Source organism: Pelobates fuscus, chromosome 8 (assembly GCF_036172605.1).
Source record: "Pelobates fuscus isolate aPelFus1 chromosome 8, aPelFus1.pri, whole genome shotgun sequence".
NCBI lineage: Eukaryota > Metazoa > Chordata > Amphibia > Anura > Pelobatidae > Pelobates > Pelobates fuscus.
In genome coordinates, this window is record NC_086324.1 from 58,633,996 (window position 1) to 58,650,171 (window position 16,176).

Consider the following 16,176-nt stretch of genomic DNA (forward strand, 5'->3'; position numbering starts at 1 on the left):
TTTAGTTGAGTAGTTGCCTGGATGAGTCATTATAGTGAATAGGCTCAAGGAAAAATAATACAAACTTAAATGTAGATAGAAAATGTTACATTTAATTTTACTAATAACTGTCCCCCTAACAAAACCGTAAACATTTTTACGGTTGGATGGGCCAAAGCCATCCAACCGTAAACCTGCAATGATTGTGATATTTGGCTGGTCAAAAGCATTAGTGACAATTCCATATCACTAGTAACTTGTGACAAAATAGCATGTGTGTAAATTGTATGTAATTTACTTAACCCCTTAAGGACCAAACTTCTGGAATAAAAGGGAATCATGACATTTCACACACGTCATGTGTCCTTAAGGGGTTAAAGAAACACTATAGTGTCAGGAATACAAACCTGTCTTCCTGACACTGTAGTTCTAGTAGTGCCGTTAAGGTTCCTGTCCCCCCATGTCCGTCATGAAAAAGACGTTTTACTCACCTTTTTTCCAGCGCTGCACTTGTCTTGTCGTGGCTGGCCTCGAGGAAGAGAACATTAAATTAAACTCTGGTATAATTGTGAAATATGTCAACATTTAAAGACACATTTTAAGCTTTTTTTTTTCTCAAATCTCTAACTATATCTCTACATAATTCACTTAGCAATACAAAAGCCTGAGTTCTACAACTCTCCAAATGTTACTTGTAGATGTTAGAATGTCATTAGTCTGCAAGGGGCCACTGCAAGAGCATTTTCCAAAATGAAGGTATTGTTCAATGAACAAACTCACAACATCAAGATATTCTCCTAAAGAGATCACAATGGTACAGAGCTGCCCAGGGCCGGATTAACATAGGGGCTGATGGAGCTGCAGCTCCAGGCCCAGGCCCATGGAATAGGCCCATTTAAAAAAAAAAAAAAACATATATATATTTTTTTTTTTTTTTTACACACTACTCTTAGGTTTGCCACCTGACTGGTATTTTACTGGCACAGCCGGTATTTGAGGCTGTGTGGCCGTGCCGGTATTGCAGTAATACCAGCAATACAAATGCAGGTATTTTTCTCAGAATAAATGGAGATTACTCTGCGATACCAGCACCGGCCAGTAGGGGTCACTGTGTGTGGAGAGAGGCAGGGATAGGAAGTTACAGCATATCCCTGCCTCTCTCTACTACTCACTGATCTGTGGGGGAGCAGCTACACAGCACAGAGTCCAGACAACAGCTCTACAGTAAGTGAGGGATGGGGGGAAAGATAGTAGGGACACTAGGGGACACTGAGACACTAGGGGACACTAAGGGACCTAGGGGACACAGACACTAGGGGACACTGAGACACTAGGACATATGGGGACACAGACACTGGGAGACCTGGGACACATGGGGACGCTGGGACACATGGGGACGCTGGGACACATGGGGACGCTGGGACACATGGGGACGCTGAGACACATGGGGACATTGGGAGACACTGAGACATTGGGACACAGAGACACTGTCCCCATTTCTCCCAGTGTCCCCATGTCCCCCAGCCAGTGTCTCAGTGTCCCCAAGTCTCCCAGTGTCTGTGTCCCATGTCTCTGTGTGTCTAGTGTCCCTATATGTCCCAGTGTCCCCATGTCTATGTCCACAAGTGTCTGTCTCCCAGCCAGTGTCCCCTAGTCTCCCAGTGTCCCCTAGTCTCCCAGTGTCTGTGTTCCCATGTCTCTGTGCCCCTAGTGTCTTAGTGTCCCCAAATGTTTCAATTTCCCCATGTCTCAGTGTCTGTGTCCATAGTGTCTCAGTGTCCCCATTTCTCCCAGTTTCCCTAAATGTCTCAGTGTCCCCATGTCTCCCAGTGTCCCCATGTCTGTGTGTTTCCGGGTCTCCTAGTGACATGGGGACACACTGAGACATTGGGACACTGGGAGAAATGGGGACACTGAGACACTGGGAGACTAGGGGACTGGGCGACATGGGTACACTGACACTGTGATACATAGAGACACTGAGACACTGGGTGACTTGCGAGACTGAGACACTGGGAGACAGGGAGACATTGGGAGCAATCCATCTATACAGCAGAATCAAACTGTGAGTAGTTTGTTGGTGATTTGACAGAATTTTCTCTGATGTCACTCCTTGTGATTATACAAATGATTAAGGCTGGTATTTTTTCCCCAAGAAAGGTGACAACCCTAACTACTCTTCACATACTCTTGCTTAAAGGAGCACTACAGGGTCAGGAACACAATCATGTATTTCTGACCCTGATATGTTAAAACCACCACCCTGGCCCCTTCTTGCCTCCCTAAGTATAGTAAAATATAACTTTTATTCAAGTGTGCAACTGCTGGCTCTGCCTCTGAACTGACTGTCTGCTGACATCATCAGAAGTGGTGGTCTGAGCAAATTACAATACTTGCCCATAGGATTGGCTGAGACTGTTAACTAGGCAGATCAGGGTCAGAGCCAGCACAAGTCCAACATAGCCCTGGCCAATCAGCATCTCCTCATAAAGATAAATTGAATCGATGCATCTCTATGAGGAAAGTTCAGTGTCTGCATGCAGAGGGTGGAGACACTGAATGGCAGTGCTGCACACTAGGCAGTACTGCCCCAGGAAGCACCTCTAGCAGCCATCTAAGGAGTGACCAGTGGAGTTATTTTCTCTGAAAAAACAGTGTTTACTGCAAAAGGCCTGAATGGAATGATTCTGCTTACCAGAACAAATACAATAAGCTGTAGTTGTTCTGGTGACTATAGTGTCCCTTTAAGTTTGGAAGCTTAAGAGGGATGTATGGGAACAAAACCTGTGTGGACTGGCTGACAATAAAATTAGTTTAGGTAATGCTGTTGGTCTCTCTAACACTGTGGTATGTCCCCTCCTTTCTTCTACACTCACTACATACACCTTTTCTCTGTCTCAGACTGTATATCAGGAACTTCTGTCTGCTAGTAAGAAGATAAGGAGACAAGTGGACCAGCGAGTGCTAGGGGACAGTCCTTAGAAAGCATGGAGTGAGCGCATCATTAGATGCATTTATGTCAAGCTCAGAATGCTGCCTGCATAGTATGCCCTTAGTTGGCCAGCCTGCAGGATTGGCGGGCAGCCTGACATGCATTCATGCCAGGCTGTCCTTCAAATTCTTTGGACAGACATGCCGCCTTTTTGGGCATGTTCTCCCCTTTTGGCAGGTCTGGTGACGTGATTCGCACCAATGGCCCACCCTTTTACCCTGCCCATTGACTTCCTGCTTCACTGGACACTGCTGTTAGGGGGTATGGATTTATTGGAAAGATGAAAGCATAAATTAGAGAGAGATTAGCATAGAGTATATGTTTTCTTATAGCTGCATCCTATGAGTCTCCCTCCAACACCATCTCCATCAGATACATGACGCTTGGGAGGTATGACCGTTTTAGTGTTTTTGGTCGATAAGATTCTGTAAATAGGCCCATCATAATTGTCAGCACCAGGCCCACTGGGCTCTTAATCCGGCCCTTGAGCTGCCTAGCAGTGGAACATTTCAATAGAACATTTTCTAGTTCAACTTGACACTGTACACAATGTAGCCAATAGGCAACATTCAGAGGCTTAACTAGAAACCACGGGGTCCCGGTGCAAAAATTGCCCTGCCCCCCCCCCCCCCCTCCCCCATATGTCTACCCCCCCCCACACACACACACACACACACACACATGCAGACAGACACACATACAAACACACATAAATACATACACACCCATACATACAGACACATACATACAAACACACACACATACACACAGAGACCCATACATACAGACATACACACACAGATAGACACACGGATATACTGGTACAGACATTCTCTATCACACACACACACACTGTTAAAAAAAAAAAATGTTTAATGACTTACCTGGGGTCCAGTGGCTGGTCCTCATGCTGATGGGAGTCAGAGTTCCCACTCTGACTCCCTTCTCTCCTCCTGCGCAGCGCTCTGTTGCCTGGGAGGAAGTGACTGCTTTCTCCCAGCTCTGACATCATCACTGGGGCCCGGTTGCGCACTTAAAGCGCCGCAGAGCTGACCGGGCCCCACGGAAATCCATTGCCATCAGGTGGCCCCAAAAACATAGACCACCGGATGGCTCCTTCAATGCGGCCCCGGTGGGTTTTCCACGCAGTTGGGGCCGCACCGAAATGCTAGCAGGCACCCTGGTTGCAGGGGTCAACAGGGCGACCTGGCCCCCTGGAATGACGGGCCCGGTCGCAGCTGCGATCCCTGCGACCACGGTTGTTTCGCCAGTGGCGACAATTATACCTGTTGCCTTTCTGCTGCAGCGCTCGAATACTTTTTGAGCATGCAGCAAGGAAAGAGGAGTACATTTGGGAAGAAAGTTACAGGTAAAGAAAGAAGCGAGGGAATGGGAATAGACGGAGCAGCTGGATGGAGGTGACAGATTACAAAGATCTTTTTGTTGGGCATAATGCCCACTGTATTTATTGGGTATGGAAGAAGCCATGGGCACAAAATGAGTATTCTACCAAATATGTAAATTCAACATTTTAAACCACTGTAAATGTCATACCTCTCTATAGTATCAGATCCAGTCCTAATTCACGGCATCGTCCTTCCCCTCCTGACTTTGTACCCTGATGCTTCCCTTAAAGGGACACTGTAGGCACCCAGACCACTTTAGCTAATTGAAGTTGATTGGGTGCTGTGACCCTAGAGAGTCCTTATGGGGAGGTCTAAAGCGTGCGTGTCTATTGCCGGGAGGAGCATGGGCTGGATTCAGGTAAGTGACTCAAGAGGTTTTAACCCCTTCTGCCCTGCAGGAGGGGGGCTGCGAGGGAAGAGGCACTACAGGAGCATTAAGTACCAGGAAAACTGCATTATTTTCCTGGTACAACAGGATCCCTTTAACCCCTTAAGTACCAAACTTCTGGAATAAAAGGGAATCATGACATGTCACACATGTCATGTGTCCGTAAGGGGTTAAGGAAATGGCAGAGAAATATCCCTGATAAATGTAGTGCCAAAGCATCATTTGATTCCCTGTGCATTTGTTAGGACAAACTTTTAGATTGCTTTTTTGAATATTTTAAATGTTTATCTGCTGTACTAAATTTTATGTTACCTGCGCTGTAGATAAAGTCACCATTTAGACTTCTTTATACATAACATATAGGTAAAAACATGACAGCATAGATCCAAAAGACCAAGTAGGTAATGCTTAGTGTTGCAGATTACACAATTATTTCTCCATCTACCCCTATATCCTGTTGCTGCCAGAGTCAAAAATTAGAAAACGTTATATAGTGTATCAGTTAACTGAGCATACTCCTATTTATATGAGACTGCAACACAGAATTAGAAAGCAAAGTCGAATAATTAAATGATAGATGACCATAAATAAGTAAAGCAAATCTGATGAGAAAATTATATTTAGCAACAGACATTAGGATAGTCGAACTGGGTGCTAGAAACGTGAGCTGCAGGACAAGAACTAGGAGGAAACTTACTGGTAGTTAGATTCAGGGCTTACTGAGGAAGTGTAAGCACCATAACCACTATAGTGGGTTGATAAACGGGGTCACCTGAATCATCCTTGTCCTGACCCCCTGCTAGTTGATTGCAGGCCAGCCAACATGACACTTCTGTCAAATAGGCTGCAGGTGGCTAAGGTTGCAAGAGTTTTGGTTAAACCGTTCAAAAAGGTATTACCTAGCACCAGGGCCAGATTAAGAGCCCAGTGGGCCTGGTACTGACAATTATGATGGGGCCTAATTACAGAAACTTATCGACCAAAAACTCTAAAACAGTCATACCTCTCAAGAGTCATGTATCTGATGGAGTTGGTGTTAGAGGGAAACTCAAAGGATGCAGCTATAAGAAAACACATACTGTATGCTAATCTCTTTATCTAATTAATGCTTTCATCTTTCAAGCAAATCCATACCCCATAAAAGGGTGCACCGCTGGCGCGAATCACGTGACCAGAACTGCCAAAAGGGGCGAACATGCCCAAAAAGGGGGCATGTCTGTCCAAAGAATTGGAAGGCCAGCCTGGCATCAGTGTTCCTATGTATCACAGTGTCAATGTCCCCATGTCGCCCAGTCCCCTAGTCTCTCATTGTCTGTGTCCCCATTTCTCCCAGTGTCCCCATGTCTCAGTATGTCCCGTGTCACTAGGATACTAGGGGACACAGAGACATGGGGACACTGAGAGACGTGGGGATACTGAGGGACATGGGGGCACTGAAGACATGGGGGCACTTGTGAATACATACATGGGGACACTGGGAGACATGAGGACACAGACATTTGGGGACACTGGGAGAAATGACAGACATTAGGGACACAGACATGGGGACACAGACACTAGGAGACATGGGGACACGGACACTGGCTGGGAGGCATGGGGACACAGACACTTGGGACACTGAGAGACATGGGGCACTTGTGGACATAGACATGGTGACACTGGGAGGCATGGGGACATTGAGACATTTGGGGACACTAAGGACACAGACACTGGGAAACATGGGGACACAGACACTAGCTGGGAGACATGGGGACACAGACATGGGGACACAGACACTAGCTGGGAGACATGGGGACACAGAGACATGGGGACACTGGGAGACATGGAGCACTTGTGGACATAGACATGGGGACACTGGGAGACATGGGGACACTAAGGACATAGAGACATGGGGACACAGACACTGGGAGACATGGGAACACTGAGACACTAGGGACACTGGCTGGGAAAGATAGGGACACTGGGAGACATGGGGACACTGGCTGGGAGTCATGGGGACACTGGGAGACATGGGGACACAGAGACACGGGGACACAGACATGGGGACACAGATACTGGGAGACTAGGGGACATTGGGAGCCATGGTGACACAGACATTTGGAGAAACTAAGACACTAGGGACACTGAAAGACATAGGGACACAGACACTAAGGACACTGGCTGGGAGGCATGGGGACACAGACACTTGGGGACATGGGGCACTTGTGGACATAGACATGGGGACACAGACATTTGGGGACACTGGGAGACATGGGGACACTAAGGACACAGAGACATGGGGACACAGACACTGGGAGATATGGGGACACTGAGACACTGGCTGGGAGACATAGGGACACTGGGAGACATGGGGACACTGAGACACTGGCTGGAAGTCATACGGACACTGAGAGACATGGGGACACTGAGAGACATGTGTCCACATGTCTCCCTGCTTCCCCTTCCCCCATCCTTCACATACCTGAGCTGTAGTCTGTCTCTGCAGGCTGGGAGCTGCTGTCTGGACTCCCTATGCTGTGTAGCTGCTCCCCCGCGGATCAGTGAGTAGAGAGAGGCAGGGAGATGCTGTAACTTCCTATCCCTGCCTCTCTCCATACACAGAGACCCCTACTGGCCGGTGCTGGTATTGCAGAGTAATCTCCGTTTTTATACAGGGAATTTTTTTTTTTTTTTTTTTTTACAATGGGCCTATTCCATGGGCCTGGGCCTGGAGCTGCTGCTCCATCAGCCCCTATGTTAATCCGGCCCTGCCTAGCACCTACTACTACGTAAGAGCACTGTAACCATTATATTGGCATGTAGGGGTTATGGTGCTTAGACTTCTCCTTTAAGTACAAGTGAACAGCTAGGACTGGGAACAGAAGCATGCCCTTGAACAGGTTGCTAGAAGGGTATAGATGATGTGTGAAATATACACTGAATTATTGGGAAAGTATACTGTACATAGTGTGTAAATATTTGATGACAAAAGAAGGTTATTTTACATGAGAACTAAGGTAGCGGAATGTCTCTTTATAGGGTGGCTGTTATCATCTCTCTATATGCATGATTCTATAACTGCTTTTTTGCATCCATGCACACCAAGACAAAACGATTAAATGAGAGCATGCAAGCAAGGTGAACAATAGCTTACTCAAAGAGGCAATTTTGATGCCAACATGCCACACCAAGACATGGTTTTGACAATCTGTCACATAGAGAAAATAAATAGGAAATCCATTAACTCTAGTAGCCCATGTGTGCTAGGTAAACATACATTCCAGATGTCCCACTTTAGGATTGACAGCCACTAACACCTGTCCTCTTCCTCCTCCCCACATTGTCAACATACAGGGCCATTTGTAAAGAATGCCCAGTCTGAGTATACACCTGACACATGCTCAGTATGCTCCTAGAATTAAAGTGTGATGTCACCCTTTCACTTAAGCTGGGGATTGCTGGAGAGTCAAGACCATAGGAAGGAGCATGCTCTGTGCCTCTCTAATTCAGTCTCCTCCATCAGTCCATATCAAATTGAGAGCAGCTGACACTGCCCTTCTTCCCCTCTCTTCCTTGCTATACAGGGAAGTGGTGTTAAATAAGGTATCCATACAGAGACAACACAGATCAGGAAGTGGATTTACATAGCTTTCTAGTCAATTAGTGCTATTCTAGCTAGATGGAATAGCACTTGACAATTCGGAAGTGAAGTTTCACATTATCAAAAGTGGCTGAAAAATGAACTAAGGGTGTTTTATGAGGGGGAAAAACCAGAGACTCACAGAACCCAAACTAATATAATGAACTGTGTTGGTCATGTGACTTAGTGTTTTTGAAAGGTAACTTCTTCCAACATTGAGTGTCTTTCATGGGTTCATGAGTCTATTGCTGTTATGCCTTCAATCCTCCACTAGTCCTAATTCCAGATGTGCTGAATATAGTGAAAGTATTCCCTTTGTGTAGTTTTCCCAATATAATGGACGCAACCAGTCGTATTGGGTAAAAACAGCAATCTAAACTTTATTAGGCCACACTCTGCTTTTTATGCAGTGCCCCTAGCATGGGGTTTCTAATACAAAATCACACGGGTTTCCTTCCCACAAGCCATTGTATTTGAGAGATAATTGAGCTCCAATTAAGCTAATCAAATTATCTCTCAAATAGGAAAACTTACATACAGTTTTTACATATCTCAAAAATATGACAACAGCATTGGAACCCCACAAAAATATATATTTCCGAATAACCCCGACATGAGCGCACAACATATCCAAAAAGCGCTCTGATCAGTTTGGTAAAACGAAAGTTATGTTCGTGCATATATGAACTGGCTGCCTGGTAGTGGTGGTATCGTCAATTTCAAAAGGGGTTACTTTGATTGTATGGGAGGTCAGAGCTTACAACCTAAATTCCTCTTTAAAGCCCAGCAGAGCTACTCTGCAAGGTCTGAGAAGTCACACATAAGTGGCCTGGAAGTCTGGTTTAAATACAAACTAACTCTAATTTGCCATATGTCTAGATTCCCTCTTAGATAGGGGGTCCTTTGATATGTTAATGGCCATTAGCCTTGTGTTCCAGTATCATATCCAAAAGATAAATTAATACTTACCCACAGATTAATAATTAAGCCTCATTTTTATCATATTTAGAATAGAACAAGCACACTATTCTAATCAAGCCTAAACATGATTTGCGAACAAGGGGACCCCACAAACAATACATTGTTAAATAGTCCTGATCTGAGCACCCAAGTTCTATAAATAGCACTCAGATCCATGCAGTGTAGGGGAAACATTAGACGATGCAAAGTATAATTAAGGGAACACGTATGAGGAGTCCCATCTCCCGTGACAGTGTCCCTTACATTTTTCATAGTAGTTATCTGTTAAACTTTGTTGTTGTCACTGACTGTGTAACTCTCCATGCTGAGCTGAATGTATTGTCCATTATCTTTAAATAAACGGTGTATTATAAATCTCTTTTTATGTCTTTTTTAGGACAATCTTTGGAAACACGAAGGCTTAGCACTTCTCCTGTCCAGTCCATTCCCAATATGGACAACTTCCTGAACACTGCAATGACAAAGGCTAAGAGGCAGTTTCGTGGGGCACAAGCTCCTCTAGCATGCATTGAGGCAGTAAAAGCCTCCATTGTTTTGCCTTTTCAGAAAGGCTTAGAGAAGGAAAGAGAGCTATTCACATCTTTATGGTCTACGGGGCAGCCACAGGCCCAGCAGTATGCTTTCTTCTCAGAAAGGGAAGTTGGAAAATGGACAACGCCCTCTGGTGGGAGATGGGACAAAGTGGCACCCAAAGCAATCCGTACAGCTGCTGTCATAGGTAGGTTGGACGCACAGTATTAATAGAATGCTTGTTACATTTATATGAAGATTTTAAGACTAAAAACCTGGAGATCTTGTACCATGAAACATATGTCACAAAGACTTTATTAGATCATTGTGATTGGTCTTCATAGATAAATTCTTAATTCCATTCGCTAACTTATGCATTAATTAAGAATTAAGATACATTGCTCTGTGCATCTCCTGTAAGTTCTTAAACCCATTTCTCTGATTCCTTTACCCTCAACTATTCTCATTTTCCTTTAGTTTTTGAAAATTTATCATATTACACCTCTCTTTTTTATGTCCATTGTTCAACCGCTGTTATCTCCCAAAGTCAGTATTTCCCATCTTTTTCCACATGAATTCAATGTCTTCTCTTTTCTTCGTCAGCTGCATCAGTCCCACATTTTCTCACATTTGACTCTTTTCATAGCCTTTCCCTCCCTTTTATTCCTCCCTTGATTCTTTCCCCAATGTATTTATTTCCAAGTGTACACAATGTGTGTCTCGAGTCACCCCCTAATGCTGGCTTAGCTCATCCGCCCTGTCCCCCATGTAGATTGCTGCTTGCACTTTAAAGTCAAATGCAGTTGTTCATTATCTGACTAAATGTCAGGGCCTGAACAATTGACTGTATTTTAGATATAGCAATATATATATATATATATATAAAAACATATTTTTTTTTTATACATGGTATTTTGTGTCTCAGTTTTTAACTACTTTTTAAGTTTAAATGTATTCTTTATAAAATGGGTTTTCATATTAATAATTATAATTTCTCTAGTTTTTTGGGGGGCACAGTTTTTTTTTTTTTTAAAGACGTCTTTTTACCACCATATGTCCTCAAGATTCTATACCCACCATATATATATACTTTTCTTCTGTATCTACACCCCTGATGTCTTATTAATGCCTCAGAGTGTCTTGATACTCCATTCTAGCATTTTGGTCTTCAAAATCAATGCATCTCCGGCATCTCCTCCAGTGTCACTAAACCTCTTATTTCTCTCTTACTTTCACTTTGAAATAGCCAAACTATTAATTCAACCCCAAATTGGTTTGTCTACTTTTCCTGGCTCAAGATGAGGAACACCTCATGCTTAATGGTGAAGCATGAGTTATGCACATGTCTTGGTGGCACGGTAGTGGCCAGTTGTAGGTCCTTGCTTTAAGGATAAAGAGCATAGGGATAAAATATCACTCCTTACCCAGACATCAAAATATGAGGGATATTGAGAGATATATGTACTGTGAGTGGGAGTGAAGATGGTACTTAGTTGTTCTTGGAACATTGATGGATCAGGTAAACATTTTCAGATTTCCCCAAATGAGACATGGCTGGACTGCTGTCGAGCTGCCTTTAACAAGTTCCTGAAGGTGATATCTAGGGTCCTGACAAAAGTATTCTTAGCCGAGAAAGGCATTCCTTATAAAACATTGATAGAATGTCTTGCCCTGAATTTAGATGGCACAAAAAGTATTAAGAGATGCATCGATTCTCCTTCACAAACAAATGCCAGCTTTGTCAAAGCTACACACTAAATAGACAATTTGAATTATACATATTATTACAGAAATGTGCTAAAGCCCTTTTTATCCTTTTGCAATGTGACCCATAATGGGGGGGAAAGCCATTATATAAAATATTTTCTCATCTCATCAGTTCAAACAAAAAAAAAACCACAAAAATACTCCGGCAGCCAAATGTGTTGTTGTTGTTGTTGACATCTGCAATTTTAAAAACCTTTAATACATCGAGCCTGTTCCCAGACATAATAGAGATATTAATTTTTCATGCTTGCTATAAATGAGATCTTACTTTATACGTGAAAGCCTTTATGTATATTAATATGATTAATCATAGGCTTTGTTATTTATTTATTTCCTTAGAACTGTCCTGATAGCAATATTGGTAAAAGTATCTTCTTTCCCAAGCAGAGCAGGAAATGTGTTTGCTTCTGGGAGTTTCTCGTGTAGATGAAATTACTGAATACATTAGCTTTGCATTTGATACCTCCTGCATTAATTAACCCCTGGTATGCCTTGAGGGCTTAGTGGATAACAGAAAAATTCAGTTACTCTGGGGCTGTCAAGATGTTCTGCGTGAGATCATGGGAATTGTAGATTAATAAAACTGAACATCCGGCTTGCTACTGGGTCACAGCAGTATGAATCTGTTTGAAGTGCTTACACATTGATTACCTCTTAAGTGACAGTGCTATTTGTAAACTGTTAATATTTTGAGTGCCAGTCTACAGTTTTTCTGCAAGTCCTTGGCATCGCTTATGTTTAAGGTCTCCATGGTGAGGAATCAGGGCAGATAGTCTATAATTATATTAGTTTCCCCACATCCAGCTCTATCCTAGCCATTGATGAAGCTATCTCTTGTAGCTTGAGCGCTTCATGTAGTGTGTGTGCTGCCTGTAGCTCTTATCAGGGCAGCTCTGTGCGTCTGGCGCTGCCCTTTGCCTTATGTTGTCACTTCCCCTGCAACGAAATGCACGGAGTTGACCTGATCAGGGGCTGCATCCCTTTCCTCCTGGAGCCTCTGCCAGCACCATTTCAGGCATGTCCCCAGTGTGCATTATAGGGGAACTATGAGCCGTGCCCACCACCTGGCTCTCTTGTTGACATGGCACCCTGTGCGCCCTCTCAGCTCACACATTCCAAAGACCATCCCTGTGTGGAATCTTCCAAGCATTGCTGGGGTGTGGATAGACTTTCAATATTGAACTTTATTCCATTTTCAACCTAGACCATTATGTAACTATGTAACCCCTTTATACCATCCGGATGCTCTAGTGCTGCACTGGAGCAGCTAGCTGAACTTCGTCTTGTTCATATTTTGATGGCTTTCTTAGCTGTTCTCACTTATCGTAACACATTTTTCATTATTACTACTGAATGTTTCCTATTGTCTTAATTGTACATATTTACTATTGTCGTATCTGACTGACTAAACACACCCCACATATGCTGTTGCTGTGATTGCTTGCCTTCTGTCTACAGCTATACTTTGCTCTCTTCTTCAGTACTAGAAGGCTAAATGATTTTTGCAACCTTTATTTAAAAATGTTGTTATGTTGCTTGATTACATATTGTATGTATTCCCTATGCTTACTATGCAATAAAAAAGATACCGTAATTACAAAAATATATATATTGAGTGTCAGTAGTATAACTGTTTGTTTTTCCCATTTAAATTAATGCAAATTATTTATTTATCTTGTTTTGGGTTGTGCAGTAACTTTTTGAGAGCCATAACAAATGTAATTTTTCTTTTTTCTTTTACTGCAATCAATGTTCCCTGTTTAGGAATATGAATAATATATGTATATTTTAAATCCATTTGGCTTGTTTCTTGTCTCATAACGAAGATTCTTTCATTATATTATGCCCTCACAATACGAGTTATTATTCCTACTTTTATAAAAATACTAATCTAAATTCCCTGTTCTTTCTTTTGCACAGGACTGGGGACAATGGGAAGAGGTATAGTTACTTCCTTGTCAAAGGCAAATATTCCAGTAATTGCCTTAGAGCAAGACACAAAGCAGTTGGATATCGGTAGACAAGCTGTAAATGCCCTACTTGATCGTGAAGTTTTAAAGTTGAAACAGCAAGGAAAAGCATCATCTCCTGGGGACGGACTTGGTTCTGTGACATTTACTCTAGACTTTGGAGACCTCCACAATGTAGACCTTATTATTGAAGCTGTATATGAAAACCTGCAACTGAAAAAAGAGATATTCCATAAATTATCTGCCATAGCCAAACCTGATGCTTTCCTCTGTACCAACACATCAGGTCTTAATATTGATGAAATTGCATCTGTCACAAACCGGCCTGAGCAAGTCATTGGTACCCATTTCTTCTCACCTGCCAACATCATGCGGCTCTTAGAAGTAGTTAGAGGTCATCACACATCTCTTACAACTATTGCTACTGCCATGAACCTTGGCAAATCATTGGGAAAGGTTGCGGTACTTGTGGGCAACTGCCCTCTGTTTGTTGGCAACCGCATGCTGGGTCCATACCTTGAACAAGCAGGCTATCTGTTAGAAGAAGGCTGTTATCCAGAAGAGGTGGACCAGGCACTCGAGGAATTTGGCTTTGCAATGGGCCCTTTTAGAATGATGGATCTCGCAGGTTTGGATGTAGGGTGGAGGTCACGTACGGAGCAGGGACTAACTGGTCCTAATGCTCCTCCAGGATTCAGTGCCAGGCAGCGCAATGGTAAGAGATATAGCCCTCTTGCAGATATGTTGTGTGAGTTAGGGAGATTTGGACAAAAATCCGGTAAGGGCTGGTACCAGTACGAGAAAGCAGGTGGAAGAAATGCCAAACCTGACCCATGGGTGAGAGACTTCCTTGAGAAATACAGAAGAACTCACCAAACTGAGCAGCACCCAGCAAATCCACAAGAGATTCAAGATCGATGTTTATATGCACTCATTAACGAAGGATTTAGAATTTTAGAAGATGGAATAGCCTCTGGACCAGAAGATATTGATGTCATATATAACAATGGCTATGGCTTTCCTAAACATAGAGGTGGCATAATGTATTACGCAGCCACAGTTGGTTTGACAAAAGTGTTTAACACACTAGATAAGTATAGTAAGGCCAACGCTGATGTACCAAGCATGAAGCCCACTTTCTTACTGAAGAAATTGGCAGCAGTCGGAGGACCTCCAATCAAAGAGTGGAGAACACAAATCGGAAATTCCAACAGCAGGCTGTGATTTCAAGGTGGCTGATGCTTTCTTAAAAAAACAAAAAATGATGGTACAACACATTTTATATTAAACAGTTACCCAGCCTAAACATGTGTACTTGAGAGGAACTATAATTGTTACTAATACATTATATTCTGCTTTAGGATCAATACATTTGACAATATTAATTAGGTTGAAAATTAAAATACTTAAAAATCAAGGCACATTCCAGTGTAGAAGAGGTGTTCTGGTCCAGAATGACTTAAAAATATAGTCTTAATTATATACTTCTTGTATGTTTTCTGTGTTTTCTTTAAGCTTGGTTAATGAAGGTTGTCTGGGTAAGAATGTTTGCTTCTCTAATTTTTAATATGTAGTTGTCAAATAGTTCCTCATATCAATAATTATGCAATACAGCCACATTCGGTATCATCAGGAGTTGACTTTCATAAATACTGAAATGTAAAAATTGGGATTTTACTTGGGTATTTGTTCATTACTCCCATTATGTATATTTTATAGCTTGCCTTAAAATTTGAAGTCCTATGCCATAGCAAACTCACAATGGGTGCATTTCAACTAACCAGGGCTACATCTTCACTTGCCAGTAGCTATTGGAAATAGTGATTGTAAATTTTTACCCCTGTTAAATGGATAATATATGTTTTTGAAATTTTTTTTGCTCATGATCAATTTTCTGATTGTAATGATAAAATATGGTGTACAATCTACAGCGTCATTGCAACTACAGATTTTTTTTCAATTTTTAAATATTTCTGAAAAGCTATATGTTAGGAAAAGTTTTGTGTTTGTTTTTTTAAAATAAAATGGAAGTGCTATTGAAATCCTCTTTATCAAGCATTCCCTTCACCTTATTTAACATAAAATGACGCTTTGTGATAACTCTCTATTATGAAATAATAAATAACCTTAAACTAATCTTGTTATCTTGTTTCATTCTCAATTATTCTATTGTAATAACCATATTAATAGGAAATGTGTGTATTTTTATATATGTTTAAAGAGACAGGATTTCAAAAGTTGTCCCTTTATTTTAAATTATTATCAACATAATGCATTTAAAAATGATGCAAAAAATAAATATCGTTAGATGCACAGCTCAATGAGACTATCTACCTCTTCTTGCAGACTCTCATTCTGGTCTGTGGGTTCTGTGGTCTAAATAAATATATTTAGCGATCAAAGATATAGACAAGTCGATATAATGTAGCAAAAGTTAAAGCTTTGACAGCTTCCACCTGCCACTTGATGTGGACAAATTTAACAATAGTATGTGCAAGGATACTCAAAGCAGGCTGGGGTCAAGGGGTCTCCACATCAACCAGGCGTTGTAATTACGTACTGCA

General features: G+C 42.3%; 1 protein-coding gene across 1 annotated transcript in view; it reads left to right on the top strand.

Annotated features, from left to right (window-relative positions):
- The window catches only part of EHHADH (enoyl-CoA hydratase and 3-hydroxyacyl CoA dehydrogenase), a 59,567-nt gene extending 44,118 nt beyond the window's left edge, over positions 1-15,449 (top strand). The window contains exons 6-7 of the mRNA XM_063429887.1: positions 9,742-10,083; positions 13,563-15,449. Coding sequence (XP_063285957.1) covers positions 9,742-10,083; positions 13,563-14,836 — 1,616 coding nt within the window. The 3' untranslated portion in view covers positions 14,837-15,449. The remainder of the gene's footprint in view (positions 1-9,741; positions 10,084-13,562) is intronic.
- Positions 15,450-16,176: the final 727 nt, after the last annotated feature.